This window comes from Doryrhamphus excisus, linkage group LG13 (genome assembly GCF_037039965.1).
Source record: "Doryrhamphus excisus strain RoL-2023G ecotype Guam linkage group LG13, RoL_Dexc_Guam_v1.1, whole genome shotgun sequence".
Classification (NCBI taxonomy): Eukaryota; Metazoa; Chordata; class Actinopteri; order Syngnathiformes; family Syngnathidae; genus Doryrhamphus; species Doryrhamphus excisus.
In genome coordinates this window covers 893484-918861 of record NC_136369.1, presented here as the reverse complement: position 1 = coordinate 918861, position 25378 = coordinate 893484, and the positions used below count along the sequence as shown (strand labels likewise).

Sequence of the window (25378 nt, the reverse complement as noted above, 5' to 3'; positions counted from 1 at the left end):
AACTGCCTTCCACTGGTCTCCTCGCCTCAGCCCGGCGCGTCCACGCTTCCAGCCGCCATGCATACCAGCGTCAGGCCGCGTACGGAGTACTACCTCGTCCTTCTGCTCTGGACCTGCAGCCAGCTGTTAGGTGAGTGAAGGGTCCCGGGGGCCCCCCCCCGTGGTAATGGGGCTGTCGGTCTGGATCTCCATGCGGAATCTGCTGTCATTGGAAAGTTTGGGATTGTTTTGTTTGAGAAGTGGATAAGTTGAATAACGTCTGAAAAGGCAGATGACTTTGAAATCTGTTTCCTGTTCCTGAATGAGAAGTACTACTTTGAACTAGTACGTGTATTTTTGTAGTAATACCATCCTACCGTCCTACATGAATGAATCCCCGTGTGACTAACATCCTGGCTTGACCTCCTGACCTTGTGTCATGGTGGCCAGCGGAGAGGAGTGTTTGGTGGCTACTGAAAGAATGTTGACTGTTTGACGCAGGCGGGAGGTGGTGGGGGGGGGGGGGGGGGCATGCGTCCTCATTGGAAGCAGACTTCTCTGTCCCAAAAGAAAGTTGATGTAGTCTTGATGCAGCGGTTTCTCGGTCGGCCAGGACGGCGGTCAATTAGCAGTCAAATCACGATGGCAGTGAGACAGTGTGAAGTCAAACACGGGACCAGACACCCCGGGGGGGGGGGTCCATGGGGGGTCAGAAAAACCTCATTAGCAACCTGAAACACCAACGTCACGTTGTTTGAAAAGTGCAAAAGGTTTGCCCAAGACCTCCATGGTGTCACACCGACTGCTCGGCACGTGTGCCCGAATACAGTGCACCTTGCTGGGCCGCAGCAGGTGGCTCCTCCCCCTCTATACTCTGGTTCTCCTGGTAGTAGTGACGTGGTAGTCGTCATGTCATGATGTTTGACTAGGACGTATCAACAGGTACACCTAATTTGTTCCAGTCCTTCTTAGCTCCAGCTGCCAACAAACTACGGTTGAAATGAAAAAGTTAGATCACCTTGAGGAGCACAAATGGATGGGCTTTGAATAAAAGCTAATGTGCATCGCTAGTAATCATAATAATTAAACGGGCTACTGCTGCGGCTGCATTCCACTCCAAGCTAAAAGTCAAGTCTAAATTCCTGACATCACTTCCTGTCCTCCACCTCCACCCGTCAGACCACATTCATAGCAACGCACACAAGCACGAGTCTTATTTCCTGTCATTAAGTCTACTAATTAGGCCTACTAATGAACTGCCATAAATGAGGTCACCGTACGGATTTTAACCAAAATCAGTGAATTTGCTGAATGGCAGGCATCCACTGTAGTTGATCATGAGGTCATGAGTACACCACAGCACAATATTCATGTACTACTACGACTAATACTTGCATTCCCAGTCAGCATTGACCCCCAACTGTGGAATTAGTTGGAATGGTGAGAGGAATTGTGCCATCAGGGAGGAGAACTCCAGCCATGCAGAGAAGGAGAAGATGCTGCTCATGGTGGGAGGATGGATGTTTGGTCCGACACGTTCCTCAAACGAGAGCGAGGCTGTGTTTGTGTGTTCTTGGGACTGGGATCTGATCATCCTATGAGATAACTCGGAGTGAGGACATCCCGGATCACCGAGCTCCCAGAGACACTTTCCCTCCTTGTGGAAGTAGACCGTGGTCATGTGACGTCAGATTGTTTCGCCGTGCCATTTGTGGAGCTCCCTGCGTGTTTTTTCTGTGGTGACCACGAAGCAGTAAGATGGCCGTGCACCCAACGTACAACCTGTAAGTTAAACGTTCGTACCGCGCATGAAATCCGAGGCTGCTCGGACGCATGGCCGTCACGTCATTCGTGCAGCCGACGCAAGGAAGTCAAACTTGTGCAACGTCACCTGGTGTGCTAGTTATTGATTTTTTATGGACATAAATGTCTAACCATACGGATGCGATTGGTTGTTTGACCAGCTTTTACCCTGGTTGCAGTGGCGGTGGTACGGGGTGGCCGTGGCCACCCTGGGTCACGCTCCAGCCACCCCAGTGGCCACCCCCATGGCTTGGGGACAATTTTGGCAAACGCGGTTCTGTGGAGCAGAACATTAGTTCAACCAAACCGCCGTTTCCGCTTGGACGCATTTCACCGTAGCACACAACTTTCCGTGGGAGAGCAGAAGAGAGATCCCTATTTTGTGGACCAGCTGCCAATAAAACAGCGTCTTGCATGAACTGCAAGCGGCAGGAACGTTTTCCATGATTACTTTGGTCGGTTTCAGACAAGTTTTCACTATGTTGACTTTGGCTTCAATCCTGAAACCTCATCCAGCCCATAAATCTACTAATATTGGAATCTACTCATATTGGAATCTACTAATATTGGAATCTACTAATATTGGAATCTACTAATATTGGAATCTACTAATATTGGAATCTACTAATAATGTAATCTACTAATATTGGCATCTACTAATATTGGAATCTACTAATAATGTAATCTACTAATATTGGAATCTACTAATATTGGAATCTACTAATATTGGAATCTACTAATATTGGAATCTACTAATATTGGAATCTACTAATATTGGCATCTACTAATATTGGAATCTACTAATATTGGAATCTACTAATATTGGAATCTACTAATAATGTAATCTACTAATAATGTAATCTACTAATATTGTAATCTACTCATATTGTCATCTACTAATATTGGAATCTACTAATATTGGAATCTACTAATATTGGAATCTACTCATATTGTCATCTACTAATATTGTAATCTACTAATATTGGAATCTACTAATATTGGAATCTACTAATATTGGAATCTACTCATATTGTCATCTACTAATATTGGAATCTACTAATATTGGAATCTACTCATATTGTCATCTACTAATATTGGAATCTACTAATATTGGAATCTACTCATATTGTCATCTACTAATATTGGAATCTACTAATATTGGAATCTACTCATATTGTTATCTACTAATATTGGAATCTACTAATATTGGAATCTACTCATATTGTCATCTACTAATATTGGAATCTACTCATATTGTCATCTACTAATATTGGAATCTACTCATATTGTCATCTACTAATATTGGAATCTACTCATATTGGAATCTACTCATATTGTCATCTACTAATATTGGAATCTACTAATAATGTAATCTACTAATAATGTAATCTACTAATATTCATTCATTCATTTTCTACCGCTTTTCCTCACGAGGGTCGCAGGGGGTGCTGGAGCCTATCCCAGCTGTCTTCGGGCGTAAGGCGGGGTACACCCTGGACTGGTGGCCAGCCAATCCCAGGGCACATATAGACAAACAACCATTCACACTCACATTCATACCTATGGACAATTTGGAGTATCCAATCTACTAATATTGGAATCTACTAATAATGTAATCTACTAATAATGTAATCTACTAATATTGGAATCTACTAATAATGTAATCTACTAATAATGTAATCTACTAATATTGGAATCTACTAATATTGGAATCTACTAATATTGGAATCTACTAATATTGGAATCTACTAATAATGTAATCTACTAATATTGGAATCTACTAATAATGTAATCTACTAATAATGTAATCTACTAATATTGGAATCTACTAATAATGTCATCTACTAATAATGTAATCTACTAATATTGGAATCTACTCATATTGGAATCTACTAATATTGGAATCTACTAATATTGTCATCTACTAATAATGGAATCTACTAATATTGGAATCTACTAATATTGGAATCTACTAATATTGGAATCTACTAATAATGTAATCTACTAATATTGGAATCTACTAATAATGTAATCTACTAATAATGTAATCTACTAATATTGGAATCTACTAATAATGTCATCTACTAATAATGTAATCTACTAATATTGGAATCTACTCATATTGGAACCTACTAATATTGGAATCTACTAATATTGTCATCTACTAATAATGGAATCTACTAATAATGGAATCTACTAATAATGGAATCTACTAATATTGGAATCTACTAATATTGTCATCTACTAATAATGTCATCTACTAATAATGGAATCTACTAATATTGGAATCTACTAATATTGGAATCTACTAATAATGTAATCTACTAATAATGTAATCTACTAATATTGGAATCTACTAATATTGGAATCTACTAGTAATGTAATTGGCGTTTCCACGTCTGATATCGTCTGATCATGTGATCATGATCTTCTGGGTTCCACGAGTACTTCATTGAAGTACTTTAGGTTGCTGTTCTTGTTGCCTTTTTATGATTCGTTAGTTGACCTCTGATTCCTCGAAGAAGCAGACGGAGCAAAAGCGACTCCGCTTCCACAAAGAGGCGATGACTGTGAGAAGCACGGTTGTGTTTTTCCAAGCGTTACGATGAAACCACAACGCGTCCAATAACGAATGTTGATTGGAGGCGAGCGACTAACCGTAACAAACTACTGTGTGTGTTGGCGGGATGTCGCCGTATTTCCACCAATGAATCAAAGACATCTGGGGTTGCTCGTGTGTTGTCATGGAAACCAGGGTCAACTGGCCCGACCGGTCCGCGGGGTTAAAAGGCTGCACACAGTTGCTAGTTGAATGTCCCCACATCTGGTTTGGGATGCAGTATTTACGTTGGCGTAGCCTGACGGTCGTATCAGGTGCCAAGATGTTTCGTACAAAGTGTCGTCCGTCTGTTATGTGTTTGTTCAGAAAAAACACTGAAATAGAAAACCCAGCGGATCAATGGAAAACACGGAACGCTGCGGATTGTCAGATTCCATCTGGGTAGAAACTCTTCTCATTTTCCTTGCGCCTTTTTTCATTGGCTCCGGCTCAGCTTTTTCCAACAGTTTCCAAAATGTGCTATGCTGATTACAATCCCTCCGTATAGATTGTGTTGCACGGCGCACACAACCAGACCACACGCGTGCTGGCATGCGAGTCATGCAAGGGTTGATTGCCCCGGTGCCTTGCTCAAGCGCCTCAACTTATAGTCGGGAAGCAACGACTGGTTCCATTGTCTGTGGAGCAGATGCAAGTGGCTTTCAGCTCGACATTTACGATTACGGTTCCAGTTATGATTACGGTTCCAGTTACGATTACGGTTCCAGCTACGATTACGGTTCCAGTTACGATTACGGTTCCAGTTACGATTACGCTTCCAGTTCCAGTTCTTGGACACCTGCAGACGTCCCAGAAGAGGAAAAAGTGTCTTCTAGATGAATGTGTCTTTGTATTTGTTGTATTCGGGACGTATTGTAGTCCTTCTACGACGTTCAGTCGTCCACACTGAAACCTTTTCAGGCCAAAACCGGACAAGACGGATCCTAGCTACTTTGTGCTACCAGCGCCATGAACACGCTGATTAAAATCGTATCAATTTGGTGACCGACTGCTTTGAAGCGGCTCCAAATCCTCCTGATTATTTTACCGTGTGCCCAGCTTCCATGACCCGAGGGCAAGCGTGCGAGCTGGCAAGTCTCAGACCGGAGGACTTCACTCATTAGCTTTGACTTTCCGTCTCAGGGAATGAACTAGCAAAGAGTGAGGTGCCGTTTGATTCCGTTTAATGCCAAAGAGCACGAGAGCGCTTAACACGACGCACTGCGGTGGCTGCTTGGTGTCAGCGGGTCCGTGCTCGAGCTCCTGCAGCTTGACGTCGGGCCAAACACAGCAGTGGGCTAATGTGGGTCACATGGAAGCCCAGCTTTAGCGTTATTTGTTTGGGCATGGGAGCAGGTAGTCGGAATTCCCAGTGGAACTCTGACCTTGCACTTAACACATGATGATACTTCTTGGAATATGGAATTGCTTTGCCACTTTCCGAGCCTGAAGTCCATTCTCATATTTTCACTTGCTCATACGTTTTCCTGTCCATGTCTGAGCTTTCATCCATTTCTGGGAAGACCTTTTGGAAAATTCCCGTCTCAGTGCATGAATGTAACTACTGCCCTTTGAATCCACAAGGAAAAGAATTCCCAACAGTGAACGGGGAAAGATGCTAAAGCAGGGGTGCGTGATCCTTATGAGGGCATTATTATGTTACACTGAAAAACCAGACAAAGTCGTGCTGATAACGGATTGGCCACCATCGAGCACCCAAAAAAACCTCATCAGTCACCCGAAACGCCGGCTTCGTGGAGTTTGGAAAGGTTTGTCAGAAACCTCTGTGGCGCCATTCCGGCTGCTCGGAGCGTGTACCCAAATACAGTGCACCTTGCCGGGCCACGCCAGGTGGCTCCTCCCCCTCCATACGCTGCTTCTTCCGATAGTCGATAGATTAGTCATGTCATGATATTTGATTAGGACAAATCCTAATCCATCCTAACTTGTTCCAGTCCTCTTTACCTCCAGGTGTACACAAACGGCAGGTTTGGATATAAATGGATTATCTGTACCAAGTCGGTCTTGACAAGCAGAAAGTTTGAAAGAAAAAGACATCTTGGCTGAAGACATGAAGCTGATTCCATTCCGCTCCCAACGCTTCTTTTCCCAGCCAATCAGTGAATGTTTCTATGTAAGCACAAATATCCAAGTTTGGATGGGATCAAACGCCAACCTTCCCAACATGGGAAGCGTTCATGCAACAGGAAGTGAGCAATGTGGAGAACGTGTCAATATTTACACCAGAGCTCACAGAGTAGCAATGATGATTTATTTTACAGGGAATTTGGTGAAATGGACTTAAAATAGACTTAATATAGACTTAATATAGACTTAATATAGACTTAAAACAGACTTAATATAGACTTAATATAGACTTAAAATGTGTGCCAGTCAGCGTAGGACCGACGTTGATTGACAAGCACGAATGACCCACTGACTCCATGACGTCAGCCAGAGTTTGGAGAGATGTTCCCAGATAGCGAGGCAGTGCCAGCGGATGTTTGCTAACGTTTGCTGTTTGTTTATTAGCATGCTAAATCTTCTCTATCTGAGGAATGCACGCCGTGTCAAACGTGGTTTAGATCCAATAATCCTTCAAGGAAGAAAACAGCTGCTCAACCTTCCGGAGGAGAGAGAGGGAGAGCAGCTTTATCACCTGGAAAGGATATGTAGTATGTAGTAAATATGTACTACATATTACTACATTACTGACCGTGATAACTGAACTTGTGCAAAGTAGGATTCCTTCTTTATGAATGGAACATGTTCATAGTGACAAATACACTTCACATTATTAGAGCACTCTAGGCATGAATAACACCCCTACAGTCACCTTTACGCTTGCATTAGCCAGGATAGTAGACCTAATAAAATACAATAAGACATTTAAGACATAAACAATTGAATTTACGCTGGATAACGGCCACAAAAACATACTAGCATTAGCACAGCTACATAGTAGCCTTTTCAGCATATAAAAACACATAATGCTATCATGTAAAGAAACATGCAAACATTAGCCCTGTAGCATTTTTATACATTTTCATTCATGTTAGCATTGACAGGCACTATCATGCTGGGTTTTGCATGCTCACATTAGCATTGCTAATATGCTAATATTAGCATGGTAACATGTTAGCCAGTATCATAAGTAGAAACTTACATTAACACTTATGCTATCGTGTTAACTTTGGCATGCTATCATTAGCATAGAAGCATTTTAGCATAGAAGCACTTATCACACTGGATGTTGCATTTTAATGTTAGCATGTTAGCATGTTAGCATGCTAGCATTTTAGCCATCAGTAGAAAGTAGAAACATATGTAAACCATTTGTGCTATCTTGCTAGGTATCATTCAGCAGCAAGTAGATGTTTGTTTATGTTTGCTGTTTGTTTATACGCCTTGTTAGCATGCCTAAATCTTCTCTATCTTAGGAATGCACATGGTGTCAAACATCTGTTGCGAGCCAATCGGTGTTCAGGAAAGAAACCAGCTGCTCAACGTTCCGGATGAGAGAGACCAGATGCCGAGAGTCCTTTCACCCAATCTTGTTCTACCGGATTATCGTTCTGCACTTTCTTCACACGTCACGTCCTGAGCTGGACTAGCTCAACATTATTTTGGAGGGGGGGGGGTCACCATCGTCTAGACGTTGACTGGAGCTGGGCTCTCATACTTGCGGTCTAGACCGTGTTTCGTGGCCCCCGACTTGACCATCCAACGCGTTCTGGGGGTTTTATACGAATATTCCGCATATACGTGATTTGGTCGTACCAACAACCGTTTGTCCGAGCGGCCTCAGATTTCGTGGTTCGTACGTTTGACTTATGAGTTGTTGGATGTTGGAGGTGCAGTGATCTTCCTCCTTCATGGTCACCACAACTAGCTTTGCCACGCAGTCATTTGGGGAACGTAGCAGCAGGGCATAGATGGTCTTCCAGAGCAGATTCCCATCGACTCTTCCAGAGCAGATTCCCATCGAGTCTTCCAGAGCAGATTCCCATCGAGTCTTCCAGAGCAGATTCCCATCGAGTCTTCCAGAGCAGATTCCCATCGAGTCTTCCAGAGCAGATTCCCATCGAGTCTTCCAGAGCAGATTCCCATCGAGTCTTCCAGAGCAGATTATCTATTGCTATGACGTCCTAATTCCCTCGTGTCCAACCATTATGGTGCATCCTGATTAGAGCACAAACCATCTGGATCTGGTGCCAGGATGCCTGGCCTATCTTTAACGCAGGGCCACCACTGATCTTCTGGAAACTGTACATCAGCCAGAAGCTCGATGTGCCCGATGTGTCCAGCTGTCATCATGAGTGGCATACAAATCATCTATTGCGTATAACCTTGTTTCAACTTTGACCCCTGCGGCGTCTGCTCTACATGTTCTTCATTCCTCCGCCTTGTTTGCAAATGTCGCCTTGTAGCAAATGTCTACACGGCTCTGCTGGATGTCGTGAAAAGACTTTTTGTGTCTGGCCTTTGGATGAAAACCAGACGAGTGTTTCCCGCCACCCGCAAAGCTGTCATCTGACATGAGTGACAGCCGGCATACAATGAAGAAAACATATTTGCTTTGATCTGGAATCACGTCATAAAAGCCGAGTGCTGTTGGGGCCCCTGCAGTGCTTCTGCCTTCTGCCTTGGGTTTGTCCCCATGCACGTGATTCGCATTTGGGCCGCTAGGTGGCGCTTGGGCATGGAACGCCGGGTAAGTTGGAGATCAAGCCTTCATGTTTCACGGAAACATTACGCTGTTGTGTCGCACAATATTGGATGAACGCAAAAAGCAGCACTTAGAAACACTTAGTGCTGTCATGTGAGATATTAGCAATTAGCGTTAGCACGCAAACATCAGCATAAAGCACTTTTTAACATTTGCACGAGTATTAACGTTGGCAGACACTTAGCGCTATCATGCTAGGTTTTGTACGTTATCAGCATTGCTAGCATGCTAATATTAGCATCATAACATTAGCATCATTTTTTGACATTTTTATTAACATACACAGACACGTTGCTCTACCATGCTACCATGATGTTGCATGCTAGCATTGTTAGCATGCTAACATTATCACAGTAGCATTTTAGCCATTTCATAACATATATAAACACTTTTCAGCACATTTCTGTGCCACGACAATGCTAATTAGGGTAAAAAGTTAACTTTGCTTACAATTGCATATTTCTGTGCTAATGTTAGCATGCGCAGGCCACACAGTCCGGAGATTGGGAAGACTTGGGTACGATTCTCCTCTCGAGCATCTTTATGTGGAGTTGTTCTCACATGTTCTCATGTGTGGGTTTTCTCCGAGGACTCCGCTCTCCTCCCACATGGTATGAATGTGAGTGTGAATGGTTGTTTGTCTATATCTGCCCTGGGATTGGCTGGCCACCAGTCCAGGGTGGACCCCGCCTCTCACCCCAAGACTGCTGGGTTAGGGTCCGGCATACCCCCGCGACCCGAGTGAGGGTGGATGGATGGATAATGTTAGCATTGTTAGCATGCTAAAATTAGCAAAGTAACATTTTAGCCATTATATAAACCCTTTTGGGTTATAAAACAGTAAAGTTTGTTTAAATGTGGATATTTCTTGACTAACATTTTCAAGCAGGATTGAATAATTCCGATACTTTTCAAATGCGGCGAGCGACAACTGTATCGCAGGAACTTGTATCTAAGAGGGTTTGGACACCAGGACATGTACTCCCAGTACGAGACCAGACATTTGAGCTATCCCACGTGGAGTCGAGGTGTCAATCAGCCACGAGTGAATCTTGTTTTCCTGACATTTATGTGAAATTGTATTTTCACAAGTTAAAAATTGGATTAAAAGCTGATTATCCGTCACAAGATCAAAAGTTCAGACATTTTATCGACAAGGAACTTTGGTTTGGACCGTCCTTTAAACCAAGACGCTGCCTCCTAACAGCATCGGCACCAAGAATCTTTATGGGAATCTTCAGGAACCGGAACAGATGATCATCTTTGCATATGGATTGAAGTGCTGGCTTTGATTGATGTCTTTTAGGAGCTAATGAGTTTTTTTGTCTTTTTCCAGGATTTCACGACTGCTTTAATATTGACGTAACAAAACACCGGATCATCAAAGGTCCAAAGCAAGCCCAGTTTGGATACACGGTTCAGCAACATGTGGCTGCTGGGGGCGAAAAATGGTAAGACACGCCTCCTATTTAAATACACGCATAATACATACAATAACATGAAAAATAGCTCTGATAACAGATGGTTTCACAAAACAATGAGGCGAGGCTCTACTATGCGGGTGAACGTATCAAGCGCTCCTTTTTCCTCCTGCCTGTCCTAATTTCCCCTGAGCTTGCTTGTAAACAAACGTTCACTTCTCAGGAAGACATTTTGTCATTTTGTGTGCTAGTTGTACCAAATGGCACCCCCCCCCCCCCCAAGTAGGCAAAGTGTGTCGACAAACACGCAAGAAACGCTGAGTGGACTGTAAACGATGTCCGTATTCATCAAGGACGTTTTATTATGATGCTAAAACACGTCAAGTTCACTTTTGGAAAAGAAACTCCTGCTAATCTTCTCAGAAGTTCCTCTTTGTGGATTTGTGCTCATTCCAAAGAACACCGAGATCCACACCAGGATCATGCGTACTTTGCGGACTGGAACTGGAAGTGTTCCACCAATGTTGGAAGTATGGAATTTTCCAAGTGACGAAGATGAAGAGGAATTCAAGACTTTGGGGGAAAGTCAAACTCCGGATTGATTCACTAGGACTTTAGGACTTTAGTCCCATGCAGATCAGAACTCGGTCAGACCGGAATGCACGGACAACCCTGTCATCCGTACTTGGGAACACTGGGATTGGTTGAGTTAGAGTACCATCATTAGAGTACCATCCATGATATATATTTCATACGTAGCAGATGATTATTCAGGCTGCCACAAGGCCAGCTCCAATCCAGTCCAATCCAGTCCAATCCAGTCCAGTCCAATCCAATCCAATCCAATCCAATCCAAAGTGGTGAAATAATGTTTATGGAAAAGATGACATACTCGGCTTAGTGTCCCGTGCTGATTTGGTTGACTGTTATTCCTCCTCCTTCAGCCCGAGGCGGCCTGGGATGGTCTCAGCCTGGGATTGTGTGTTGGAAAAGAAAGACAGTATTGTATGCGAGATCCTTCAGCTGCCAATAAAACCAACCTCAAACCTCAACGCTCCAACCTGACTCAAATGCTCGGGCTTTTCACTGTGTGTGTGTGTGTGTGTGTGTGCGTGTTGGTGTGTATGCATGTGTGTTATTATTTTTCCCAACGTATTCCCAAAGCACACTGGATCAAATACTGTCATATATAATTATGTAAACAAAGATAAACAGACAAACAGAACCAAGTTGAAGGGTCGCCCTAGCAAAAATACGTCATAGCTGAAGCGTCGTCCCTAATACCGTGCTATGAAAAAGTTAGGGCACCCCTGGTCATGTTCCAGGTGTTCCTGGTAAATGGTTGTTGGGATCGTCCATTCCAGGTAAAGATATCGTTAGCAAGCAGTCAAATGAACTTTATAGGATTTACAGAAGGTCCGCCATCGTTATCTCAAGCCAATGAAGCCAATCGTGAGATCTCCCAGTCGTGGATAGATGGATAGATGGTCTCCTGGAGCAGATCCCCATGGATAGATGGTCTCCTGGAGCAGATCCCCATGGATAGATGGTCTCCTGGAGCAGATCCCCATGCATAGAGGGTGTCCTGGAGCAGATCCCCATGGATAGATGGTCTCCTAGAGCAGATCCCCATGGATAGATGGTCTCCTAGAGCAGATCCCCATGGATAGATGGTCTCCTAGAGCAGATCCCCATGGATAGATGGTCTCCTAGAGCAGATCCCCATGGATAGATGGTCTCCTAGAGCAGATCCCCATGGATAGATGGTGTCCCAGAGCAGATCCCCATGGATCTTCCAGCAGGTTATCTATCGGGAGTTGATGGGAGGCCTAAGAAACTCGACCGGGAAAGACTTGATTAGATGCATAGAGAAGCATGCTGCAAGCAAACATCTCATGACACGTCTCCCTCCACTGTTTATTTTTCTACTGTTGTCCTCATTGGGGATCTGACCCCCACCCCTTTGCTAAGCTGCACGGTTTGCGTGTCAGAGGCTACTAGGCTAAAGTCTTCCATCAGTGAGTTTGTTTACATGGCGGTCATAGCTAATAGCTAAGCTAGTTTGACATTGTCGTGCACCTCAATGGTGAGCAGCAGCTACAACTGCGGGGTCGCTGATGGTTTGACAATCTACGGAAGTCGTGGCCACGATCTGAGGACAGACATGAACCCTGGTACCAACTGGCCTGCATATTACCATATTATCATATTATCATATTACCATATTATCATATTATCATATTATCATATTATCATATTATCATATTATCATATTACCATATTATCATATTATCATATTACCATATTATCATATTATCATATTATCATATTAGAGTTATTGTTATCATGATGGGCCAACGTGCATCGTTATTCCAAAGCCGCCATCCCCCGATGTTGCAGAAAGATGACGCACGGCCTCTCGTTACAAGGAACGGATGCTAGCTGGTGGAGCTCTGCCCTGGATGGAGCTCATGGAGAATGTTCTGGTTCTGGTTGGACCAGGCGGGTCATTCATTCTTTTTCTATGGAGCCTATGCCTGCTGACTTTGGGCAAGAGGTGCACCCTACTTTTAATAATTCCAGGAAGTGAGAACATCACAGACTTTGCATGACCTTCATAATCACCCAGTCAGTCCTGCTCAGCAGATGTGATAAGATGAGCAGATTCCGATTTCCCCCTATTGAGGGGGAGATATTGATTGGGACAAAATCAATAACCAAACCCAATATCGGTTCAATCCTGGAATGAAATGGTTCTTGACCGCCGTTGTTCCAGAATCCAGAATTCAGGCCATCTGAGAGTAAAAATGTGAAGATCAGGAGAATGGTCAAATGTCAAACTTTATCCATCTTCTACAAAAACAATCTTCTTGGCGGTAACTGGACCCGGGGGCACCAAGACGCACGTGGCACCCCGGTTCTCCTGACCCAGAAGTCCAGAGCCGGCTGGCAATGGTCTGCTTTTGCAATAAGGCGGTGTCGAGTGTCCTTCCTGTGGAGCACGTTGAACTCTCTGCTCCTCCACTGCTTTTCCTGTCGTTCACCTCCACTGCTGACGTGTTGAAATTCCCTTTGAAGCAACAGCAGGAGGTGAAGCATCACCAGGAATTCCAATGGATGGAATCGTCCGGTGTTTTATTTGAGTCCCAGTCATGACTGGTCCTGGAACAGCTTTTTTTTTTGGTTGCTTTTCTTCAGTCTAAGAGATCTTCAAATCCTTTTATTGACATTTATAAGAGCACTTTGGCCCCACTCGGGGAAGTCAAGTGAGAGGCTCGACTACATCATGACGAAAGAATGTCCTCCACGGACGGAGGAACCCTAATCGGATACCAGGGTGGTCTGCGACCAAAGTTCTTGCCATGAGATGTTGACTACTGTAATTCATTTGAACGACTCCTCTGAGACTACTATCATTATTATTATTATGATTATCATTCTAAACGTGTACATTTGAGCAGGAAGTGGATGCTCTACTGTAAGTCATGATGTCTAAGGATGCTTTATTTGCCCCGTGACTAAACTTACATATTACATATTACATTACTTATTGTATCTTTTCCAACTGTTTGTGTCCGCCCCTAAACAGCATCATATGATCTTTGTACAGCTTTTTCTCATTCATTGTTTTTTTGGGGGGGGTCTCACACCAAGAGATGGGGGCACGTAGCCCTTGCATTATGTCAGAATATACAGTAGCTCCCCACTTTCTGTGGGTGTTATGGTTATGCTGGAAAAGCACAATAAATCTATCATAGATGTAACAGGCATGCCCATAAAATGGAGATGAGTTTGTGTAGACCTGGAGCTAAGAAGGACTCAAACAAAAGTGGATGTGACCAAGTGTACCTGCCGGTTTGTCCTAATCAATATCGGGACATGACTACTAGCACATCACTACTACCAGGAGAACCAGAGGATAGAGGGGGAGGAGCCACCTGCTGTGGCCCAGCAAGGTGTCCTGTATTGGGGTACATGCTCCGAGCAGCCGGTGTGACCCACGGAGGTCTCTGACAAAGCTTTTGCACTTTAGCCTGCTGGGCTTAATCTTTCCTCCCGAGTATTGATTCAATCCATTGATTGGCTTTTAAAGGTGTTAGGTTCATACGTTTTCCTGGATGGAAACTTTGCTGGGCACAGATCGTTGTAGTCGGATCACAGGAATATCGATCCATGCATTGATCCCTAATAAAATGTATAGCCACTCACTACTAATCAATCATCATCTGAGATGATCCACGACTGTTGAAGCTTGTGTTTTAGTGTCTCTGCACACAGCTACGGTGCGTTCAGGGACCGCCGATTGAAATGTGAAGCTTCAGCGCTTGATGAAAAGCGTTGTCAGCGAAGCCTGAAGAAACAACGTTGTGGCTTTCTAGCAGTCGTACGCATATGACGGCCATTCGTTCATTCATTCATTCATTCATTCATTCATTCATTCATTCATTCATTCATTCATTCACTCATTCATTCATTCATTCACTCATTCACTCATTCATTCATTCATTCATTCATTCACTCATTCACTCATTCACTCATTCATTCATTCATTCACTCATTCATTCATTCATTCACTCATTCATTTTCTACCGCTTATCCTCACGAGGGTTGCGGGGGTGCTGGAGCCTATCCCAGCTGTCTTAGGGTGAGAGGCGGGGTCCACCCTGGACTGGTGGCCAGCCAATCCCAGGGCACATATAGACAAACAACCATTCACACTCACATTCATACCTATGGACAATTTGGAGTGGCTAATGAACCTAGCATGTTTTGGAGTGGGGGGGGCGCAGTACCCGGAGAAAAGCCACGCATGCACGAGGAGAACATGCAAACTCCTTCTTCTTGTGTTTTGCAGGTTGCTGGTGGGGGCGCCGTACGAGATGAACGGCGCGTACCAGACGGGGGACGTGTACAAGTGTTCGCTGACCAAACGAACAAACGGAAACGGCTGCAGCAAACTCAACCTCGGTAAGTAAAGGCCGTTATGTGGCTGGATGGCAGGGAACTAGTTCCCTCTGGAACGTCTTGTCATATGTTCTCCTGCATGTCTTCGTGTGTGAGACAGACGTTGGTCCCAAGCCAACCGTCCCCTTTTTACAGTCCCGTGGTTTCTTCCATGTGTTTGGCACCGCTGAGGGGCCCACATGGTTCTCACGTGTTGGGCTTGTTCCTTGGTTCGATGCCAACTAAACGTTCGCATCTAAAATGTCTGCTTTGTGTGGCCTGACAGACTGAAGGGAAAGTGGCGTGTGGTCCCGGCATGTTTGGGGGGGTTTGTGTGGAAATGAGCGTGTGAGGTCATGACTTGTTTTTCCATCAAGGAAGGATATCCCTGACCAACGTGTCCGAGCGGAAGGACAAGATGAGGTTGGGAATGACGCTCACAACCAATCCCAAAGACAACAGTTTTGTGGTGAGACCGTCTTACTCCAGTCGCTCTCAATTATCCCCCCCCCCCCCCCCAATGAATTGAAATACTGTGAGAACCTGCTAATATCGATACATGGATCTCTACGTGTCCGACGCCAAACTGGGGCTCAAACGCGCGGCTTTTGTCTTAATGAGTAGCAGCTACTGACCTCACCTTGTTTTCATTTTGAGCTTGGATCAACTTTCCCTGGAAGTCAAAATGAAAACGGTGGAGAATGAATCCGTGTCAGAGGTTCAACTTTTACCTCCAGCCATCCATTTTCCGTACCATGGCCCATCCCGGCCGGGTTGCCGGTCGATGGCAGGGCACGTACACGATTCCAAGATTCCAAGCCAGATCTTCCCGATCTCCCGAGTATGCGGCCATCATGCTAACCACCAGGCCACCGTGCTGCCTGGCATTCCAACAGAGGCCGGGAAATGTATCAAACTGTGCCGTGCTCGATGATCTGAAGAACAGAGAAGCTCTTTGGACTGGAAGGTCATCACCTTCTTTGATGTTTGATGTTGCAGGCCTGTGGGCCACTTTGGTCTTACGAGTGCGGAAGCTCTTACTACAGCACTGGCATCTGCTCCAGGGTCAACGCTAGCTTCAAGTTCTCCAGAACAATTGCACCCGCCTTTCAGAGTAAGCGTCACACCCACCTTCTCCAATAGCAAACACGTTGGTTGCTCCTCCAGAACCTGATGGCGTATCTGCTGAATGTTTTTAGGATGTGAGACCTACATGGACATCGTGATTGTTCTGGATGGATCAAACTCCATCTACCCTTGGTATGAAGTGCAAGCTTTTCTTATCAACATCCTTCAGAAATTCTATATTGGACCAGGTCAAATTCAGGTGAGTCGGACGTCACACGCAGCAAATCTGCTTTGGAATTTCTCTATCTGTTGACGTTTGTACAATCGATGAGCCACCAATTGCTATCCGTACATTTCAGTAAAAAACGTGTGATCGGCATAGGTCGCTAATTTCCTTTTGAAGCGGCAAAGCCAACATGTTGCTGTGCCACGCAGGGTTGCCGACACCCGTATTTGGCCGATGAAGGACGCGCATTGTCGCCGCGAGAATCAACACTAGTGTGTAAACCTCAATGGTTTCCGTTTGACAGCTTGACACGGACTACACCAATCCATGCCAGCGCGTTTGATAACTCCCTTGTCAGCTAGCTAGCTAGCTAGCGAGAGCTATCCGCGAGAGCTATCCGCTCAGCATCTGGTCTTTGGACTCCAAATGTGACTTTTTACCAAAGGGACATTTTGTTTTTAAAACAAATGAGCAATACGGGTAGTTTGGAGCTGGTTTTTGTCCCATTGGGTACATGCTGACTTTTCAAGGGTCACTGAACAGCTTTGCTTTCTTGTTGTTATGATACTACTCTTGTCCTGCAAACGTGATTTGTGTGAGGTTGTTTCATGAACATAATCGTGTCAAAAAGTGCAAAACTAAAGGCAAAAAACCCAAATGACATAATAAGTTTAGTTTGTAATAATTAGCCAGGGTCTAATTGGCCAGGGTCTGATCAGCATTGGAACTGTCAGCGTAAAACCCTGACTGGAGCATCCTGACTTTGCTGCTGTGCTGACTGTGTCGTTGTGTCTCTTTGCTCAGGTCGGAGTTGTTCAGTACGGTGAGAAGGTTGTACACGAGTTCAAACTCAATGATTTTAAATCTGTTGAAGAAGTGGTGAAGAGAGCACGCAGTATCAACCAGCGAGGCGGGGAGGAGACCAACACGGCTCTTGGTATCAACATAGCACGGTACGTACCAGCATACATGCTGGGAAACATGCTTAATATCATGTACACGTATAAATATATATATGAAAAAGTGTGGGGAAAAAGTGATTGCCCAATGACCCCCCCCCCCAACCTCCAACCATTGAGATCTACAATAAAAGGAGTTATTTCTAAAGCTTTGGGACTCCAGCAAACCACAGTGAGAGCCATTGCCCACAAATGGTGAAAGAGTGGTGAACCTTCCCAGGAGTGGCCAACCAACCAAAACGACCCAGAAAAATACCATCACAGCAAGAGTAAAATAAGGTGGTGGTAGTGTGATGGTCCGGGGCTGTTTTGCTGCTTCAGGACCCGCAAGACCTGCTGTGATCCATGGAAGCATGGATTCTGCTGAAGGCGATGTCCGGCCATCTATTGGTGACCTCCAGCTGAGAGCAACTTGGGTTCTGCAGCAGGACCATGATCCAAAACACAGCAGCAAGTCCACCTCTGAATGGCTGAAGAAAAACCAAATGAAGACTTTGGGGCAGCTGGTCCAAGTCCTGACCTGGATCCTATGGAGATGCTGTGGCATGACCTTCAAAAGCCTCCAACGTGGCTGAATGACAACAATTCCTCCACAGCTGGAAGACTCATTGCAAGTTATCTTAAAGGCTTGATTGCAGTTGTTGCTGCTAAGGGGGGCCCCAAGCACTGGGGTGGGGGGCTTTAGAGGGCAATGACTTTTTCACCCCACTGTACATGAGCAGCCCCATCCTTTGGGTTCCACATGTCACAGACCCCCCCCCCCCCCCCCCCCCCGCTTCTGTCCCAGCTCTGAGGCGTTCAAACAAGGAGGTCGACGCGGTGCCAAGAAGGTGATGATTGTGATAACTGACGGAGAGTCACATGACAGCGCCGACCTCCAACCAGCCATTGAGGAGAGTGAGAAGGATGGAATCACTCGTTACGCCATTGCGGTGAGTCTGCTAGACCGTTTAATCATCTGGCTTTATGAGCTTCAACTTACTCTTGTGAAGGCTCCTAAACGTCTGGTGCAGCAAACGTTGGCAGTGGTGACCTCATCGGGAGGACAAGTAGGACACTAGCATGCTAGCATCGGAGCTAAAGGCTCACACAGCGCCAGACGCTGAGTGGAAGTGCAATTAAAGGAAATGATGTCGTCCAGACCACATGATGCGTTTACTGCACCTACTGGTGCTTGGAAGAAATGGAATGGGTGAGGGCAACACCATTATATGACAAAGTGAAAGTGAAAGTTCTAAGGTACTAGCGTGGTAAAGGGTAGCAATGCACAATATACTGCCCATTTTAATGCAGTATATTATTTGAATGTTATGGTGCCCACAGCTTTAAACTCAGACCCAAGTGTCGTTTATGTGGACCTGGAGCTAAGAAGGACTCAAACAAAGTTGGATGTGACCAAGTGTACCTGCTGGTTTCTCATCAAATACATGACATGACGACTAGCACATCACTACTACCAGGAGAACCAGAGGATAGAGGGGGAGGAGCCCCCTGCTGTGGCCCAGCAAGGTGCACCGTATTCGGGCACACGCTCCGAGCAGCTGCTGTGACGCCACGGAGGTCCCTGGCAAATATTTGCCATAATGCTAATCCTGCTGCGCTGGTGCTTCGGGTGGATGATAAGACCCCCCCATTGCGGAGCACTTGGTACATCCTTCCTCTTAAAGTGAATGTTTGTTTCCAAGTAGCTCAGGGGAAGTCACGGCAGCAAGGAGATAAAATTGATTTGATTGATTGATTGATTCGCTCGCCCGCACAGTACGAGTATTCTCACCTCATTGGCGTGATTTCAAATGATGAGTCAGCTGATTCTTGATGTCTGATCATTTTGTCATGCCCCCCCCCCCCGTTGTGTACAAGGCTGACTCGCGTGTCTTCGCAGGTTCTTGGCTACTACAACCGAAGGGGAATCAACCCTGAGGCCTTCCTCAATGAGATCAAGTACATCGCCAGCGACCCAGACGACAAACACTTCTTCAACGTGACGGATGAGTCTGCGCTGAAGGACATCGTGGACGCACTCGGAGAGCGCATCTTCAGCTTAGAAGGTCTGCTAGTCCTCGCCATGTTGTCATACGTGTGGGCGGCGTTTGTGTCCGCTCGTGGCTTTGGCGGCCATCGTTGTCACTTTCGACAGTATTTTATGATTGGACGGAAGGGGTGATGGATTCCTAAGATATTCATGTGTTGGCGCAGGAACAAGTAAAAACGGGACGGCCTTTGGTCTCCAGATGTCTCAAGCCGGATTCTCCGCTCACAACGTGGAGGTGAGTCGCATTTATGCTATCGAACCGTCCGTCATCGTACGGAGCAACACATGTTTGGCACATCATAGCGTCTCCTCATCAGCATTTATCATTTATCACCTTCCACTTCCCGACGTGCCCAAACGCTCGGGGATCCCTATGGGGGCCCCTGACCTCTTTCCACTTCAGCCTGGCGCTGATGGGAAATGAAAGGACTGCTGGCTCCCCAGGGAGGAACAGGAGAGGAACAGGAGTTTAAAGATGACGGCTTTGTTATTCCGATCCCGACCCCCGCCTGGGATCTGGGCGACACAGCGGGAGGCGGGTCTCTTAGGCGGGTCTCTTAGGCGGGTCTCTTAGGCTGGTCTTTTAGGCTGGTCTCTTAGGCTGGTCTCTTAGGCTGGTCTTTTAGGCGGGTCTCTTAGGCGGGTCTCTTAGGCTGGTCTTTTAGGCGGGTCTCTTAGGCTGCATAGCTGCCATCTAAGGATGCGTCCACCAAGCTGCCGATTCCGATACCGAGCATCCATGTGTGAAATCAGACGATACCAAGACCAAGCACATGGCTGAAATATTAATTTTTATTTAGTTTTTCCATTTATTTATAATGAGTGCTTGGGGGGTGGGGGGGCAGTTCATCCTTAAAAGAAGGAGGACCCCTGCTATAGGCTGCAGTGGGGTGGAAAGTGTTTGCCCCCATCCTGACTTCTTATTTTCTTGCATGTTTCAGATCATCAAAGAAATGTAAATATATAGAATATAGAATATAGAATATAGAATATAGAATATAGAATATAGAATATAGAATATAGAATATAGAACACAACAGAACACAAATACACTTTTGAAATGAAAGGTTTTATTTTGAAAGGAGGAGAACAAGCCAAAGCTGCAGGCCCCCCTGAGCATCTTTTTCTGCTGTTGCGTTACTTTTATGCCAGATGTAACGGGACACGCCCCTTCCAAAAAGGCCCGTTACAATAACCAAGTATTGTCTATAAAATGTGTTTTGCGTTGACATTTTGGGCGTCTGGAACAGATGGATTGATTGACCTAATTTCCAGTGGGAAATATGCTTTGGTTAGAGACCTTCTGGAACAGATAATTACGTTAACCAAGGCGCCACTGTACGCTGCTCACGTGCTTTTTCACAGAAGACATCCTGGACTGATGGTGGCTATCATCACCATCAGCGATGTTTCAGAAATACGCCAGTTCATGTTTTAAATGGCTGAAGCTCCTCCCCAGTGGGATTTGTCAAGAGACATGAACCCACTCCAATTTGCCGATAGGTGACAGAACGGTTTGGACAGATTCCATGGATGCTCCTCAGAAGTCAAGCTGAAGGTTGAGAGTAGGATAACTTCTTGGAAAGAATGTGGAGGAAAAAATGTCGTGAAGGTCCAGATGGTTTTTGGTGATTGCGACCGTGAACGCGGCTTGTGTCATAAACGGCCAGACATTTTCGACATCAGCGTTTATGGTTTATCCAGATGTTGCTTGTTTAGTGAGAAGAATCCAGTTGATGCAGGATACGTAATTGATGTTGGCATCTTTACGCACCAGCACGCGTGGGGGCGGGACATGTCTGGGATGGTTTATCTTCACGTGGGAGGGGTCACTGTACGGCCCGGTGGACCAAAGAAGCACAAAATAAAATGAATGAAAACCTTTAACCAGCGACCATGAAATGGAAAAATACCAATTTCAATGAATATTCCCTTCAATATTCCAATATTCCATGTCCATTCCTGTCCTCGTTTGGGATTGATCAGTCAATCATGGACATATAAGAAAAGGAAAGTGAAATGCGCTAGTCGCTAACGCTGTGCTTTTACATCCAGACTAAAGTAGAACGTAGCAGGTACTGTTTGCTCCACCTGCCGGTTATATCCGTGCATTTCAACCATTCCACGGTGTGATGCTTCATGATCCGCTCCATGGCCGTTGTTATGGCATACGATGCCCTAAAGGGAAAAGCCTTATGTGGAGTTGCATCATCACCCCTTTTTCATTCTTGTGCAAAAAAACATGGAAAAAGTCAGTCTTTGGAATTGAACGGTGGATAACCGGCCTGGCTCAAGTGAATATGTTTTACCTGTAGGAATATGTTTCACCTGCAGGATGGCACCCTGGTGGGAGCGGTTGGGGCTTACGATTGGAACGGGGCGGTCCTGAAGGAAACGCGGCATGGGAAGGTGGTGCCTCCCAAAGCCGCCTACATGCAGGAGTTTCCGGAAGAGCTGAAAAACCACGGCGCCTATTTGGGTGAGGATCTTTCATCATCGTTGGTCAGAGCTGATTTTTCGGGTTCGGCATTCGTTTTTAGAGAGCAACATTGTGATCATGTCGTCAAGTGATGAGATTTCCCATTTTGTTTGACAATCCTTGAACACACCATAGTTGTGTCCGGATGAGTTTTTTAGCAGGGAATCAGACGTCATATCCATCAATCTGCTGACATTAAAAATAGCTCCAATAATCAATCATTTTAGATATAAGATATCATAAGCTACCAGTGCTGTGCAGATGAGCAAATCGAGCGCTCCTTTTGTCTCCTACGGCCTGCCATAACTTCCCCTGGGCTGGCTTGTTAGAAGATTCCCTGAATGAGGAAGACATTTGTGGTGCTGGTTGGACCAAACAACAACAACCTCACCAGCCGCCTGAAACGGCAGCACCGCAGCGTTCGGAGCGTGTGCCCGAACACAGTGCACCTTGCTGGGCTTCGTTATCGGACAGCGTGCTAATGAAGTGATGTGGGTCAAAGGTCATAGGTCACAGGAATGAGGCTGTGATTGGTTGTTTGTATCTGCCCTGCCATTGGCTGGGTACCCCACGTGTCATCCAAAGTCCGCTGGGATAGGCTCCAGCTCAGCCCTGACCCTTAGCGGGACGAGCAGCCGAAAAGGCAGGCGCGTCTGTCTGGGTACGGGACCCGCGTGCCCCCGCACCCCACTGGGTCTTTTCCATCCAATCCAGAAGCTCCGCCACAAATCTCTGTTTTTCCCATCTGTGGTTGGTCTGACGGAGCTGATCCAGCAGGCTGCCAGCTCCAGCACTTTAAGACCAGATGTAATGCGAGGTGGGGGCTGAATGCGAGACCAGGAGTATTATGGAGGTGGAAAAGTACATGTTGATCAAGTGGAATTTTCAGTGGGAATACACAAAAGAAAGCCACGGGAAAAAGCAGGGGATTCTGGGATTCTGGGATTCTGGTCCCAGACTCTCAGACTTTAAGATGACTCAACCCAGGACCCGAGTCTTGGTTGGTGATCGTTCTTTTTCCCTGACCAGGTTATACGGTGACGTCGGTGGTGTCGGCCAAAAATGGCCGTCTGCTTGTTGCTGGAGCCCCACGCTTCAACCACACGGGCAAGGTCATCGTTTTCACCTTGAAAAGCCCCGGAAATCTCACCATCGTCCACTCCCTCAAAGGCCAGCAGGTGAGGGCATCAAACACTCAAACGACTTCCTGCCTTTTCTTTCAAAAGCTTGAATTTGGTCAGCAGCGTGAGCCTCAGGAATCACCAGACTCCATGGAGTGGTGGGAGTGGGAGTGGTAGTGGGAGTGGTAGTGGTAGTGGTAGTGGTAGTGGGAGTGGTAGTGAGAGTGGTAGTGAGAGTGGTAGTGGGAGTGGTAGTGGTAGTGGTAGTGGGAGTGGGAGTGGTAGTGGTAGTGGTAGTGGTAGTGGTAGTGGGAGTGGTAGTGAGAGTGGGAGTGGTAGTGGGAGTGGTAGTGGTAGTGGTAGTAGTAGTGGTAGTGGGAGTGGGAGTGGGAGTGGTAGTGGTAGTGGTAGTGAGAGTGGGAGTGGTAGTGGGAGTGGTAGTGAGAGTGGGAGTGGTAGTGAGAGTGGGAGTGGTAGTGGGAGTGGTAGTGAGAGTGGTAGTGGTAGTGGTAGTGGTAGTGGTAGTGGTAGTGGTAGTGGTAGTGGTAGTGGTAGTGGTAGTAGTAGTGGTAGTGGTAGCAGTAGTGGGAGTGGTAGTGGTAGTGGTAGTGGTAGTGGTAGCAGTAGTGGGAGTGGGAGTGGTAGTGGGATTGGGAGATGTCCAAGTGGCGCATTGAATGACAGCTTTTTAACGTCCTGCTAGATATTTGGCGGCATGTTTTGCAGGGTACACTAAGTATCTATATATAAGTATATATAAGTATATATAAGTATATATAAGTATATATAAGTATATATAAGTATATATAAGTATATCTGTCACAGACGGCAAAGGCCTTCCACGGACGCGTTTGTCGTGTGTCGCATCCCGACTACTGTTGAGTGGAAATGAATGATTCATTGGAGGAATTCTTCGCCCATCACCCTCGCAGTCATTCTGCCGATATTTTCATGTGGGAACCTTTTTTAATTTCTCAGCTCTTAGGAAAGTGTTTTTTACTGGCAGATGTTTCTAATCAAATTCCTGACAGATGATGTTCCAGGCAGGGACTGATCCAGTAAAGCTCCCAGTCTGAAACATCGACAAAAATGTCAGAACGCATTTATTCACAAAACACACGGCCATCTTTCTTACAATATCCAGTAGAGAGAGACCATTAGCTAGCCTGTTCCAGCTACTTCCAGCTACTTCCAGCTACTTCCAGCTAGCTCCAGCTAGTTCCAGCCGGTTCCAGCACCACAGCCAAGACCAGAGGCAGGCTTGTCCAATTATACGTCCCACCGATTGCAGGTTGATATCACGAATGGACCCTGATTGGAACGCTGCAGAGCGCACCGATGTGGAAGCCATAGCCACTAAATTTAAAGACAAATAAAGTTTTGTACATGAAGTATATGTCTGTCCACGGTGTAACACGGGATGGTTCGTACACACAAAGTTTTAGCTTTTGATTAAATAAAAACGTGTAAGTTGGCTAGTTAAACAGTGGCGAACACAGCTAACTAATACAGCTAGCTAAACAGTGGCGAACACAGCTAGCTAATACAGCTAGCTAAACAGTGGCGAACACAGCTAGCTAATACAGCTAGCTAAACAGTGGCGAACACAGCTAACTAATACAGCTAGCTAAACAATGGCGAACACAGCTAACTAATACAGCTAGCTAAACAATGGCGAACACAGCTAACTAATACAGCTAGCTACACAATGGTGAACACAGCTAACTAATACAGCTAGCTAAACAATGGTGAACACAGCTAACTAATACAGCTAGCTAAGCTGTACAGTGGGAGTAACATGGCTACTTAAAGGGTGTGTAAGTGGCGACCGGTGTAGTACTGTGTGTAGTACTACTTAAGAAGCTCACGGTCCAATCAGAAGCTGTCGTAATTCTACACTTGATCAAACTTACCTAAGATGCCTCAGAGATGGTCATGTAGGACTTCAACATGTGACATTAAGTTTACCTTCACTGGTCCCCGTCACTACGTTGTCATGGGAAATGTAGTTTTTAGGA

The 25378-nt window shown here is 45.6% G+C and overlaps 1 protein-coding gene across 1 annotated transcript in view; it reads left to right on the top strand.

The window, feature by feature from the left end:
• itga11a (integrin, alpha 11a) overlaps nucleotides 1–25378 on the top strand; it is a 45793-nt gene continuing 20415 nt past the window's right edge. Inside the window, exons 1-12 of the mRNA XM_058088642.2 lie at nucleotides 1–130; nucleotides 10447–10561; nucleotides 15387–15499; nucleotides 15853–15944; nucleotides 16475–16589; nucleotides 16675–16802; nucleotides 17574–17722; nucleotides 18516–18660; nucleotides 19611–19776; nucleotides 19925–19995; nucleotides 22095–22239; nucleotides 23269–23417. Coding sequence (XP_057944625.2) covers nucleotides 58–130; nucleotides 10447–10561; nucleotides 15387–15499; nucleotides 15853–15944; nucleotides 16475–16589; nucleotides 16675–16802; nucleotides 17574–17722; nucleotides 18516–18660; nucleotides 19611–19776; nucleotides 19925–19995; nucleotides 22095–22239; nucleotides 23269–23417 — 1461 coding nt within the window. The 5' untranslated portion in view covers nucleotides 1–57. The remainder of the gene's footprint in view (nucleotides 131–10446; nucleotides 10562–15386; nucleotides 15500–15852; nucleotides 15945–16474; nucleotides 16590–16674; nucleotides 16803–17573; nucleotides 17723–18515; nucleotides 18661–19610; nucleotides 19777–19924; nucleotides 19996–22094; nucleotides 22240–23268; nucleotides 23418–25378) is intronic.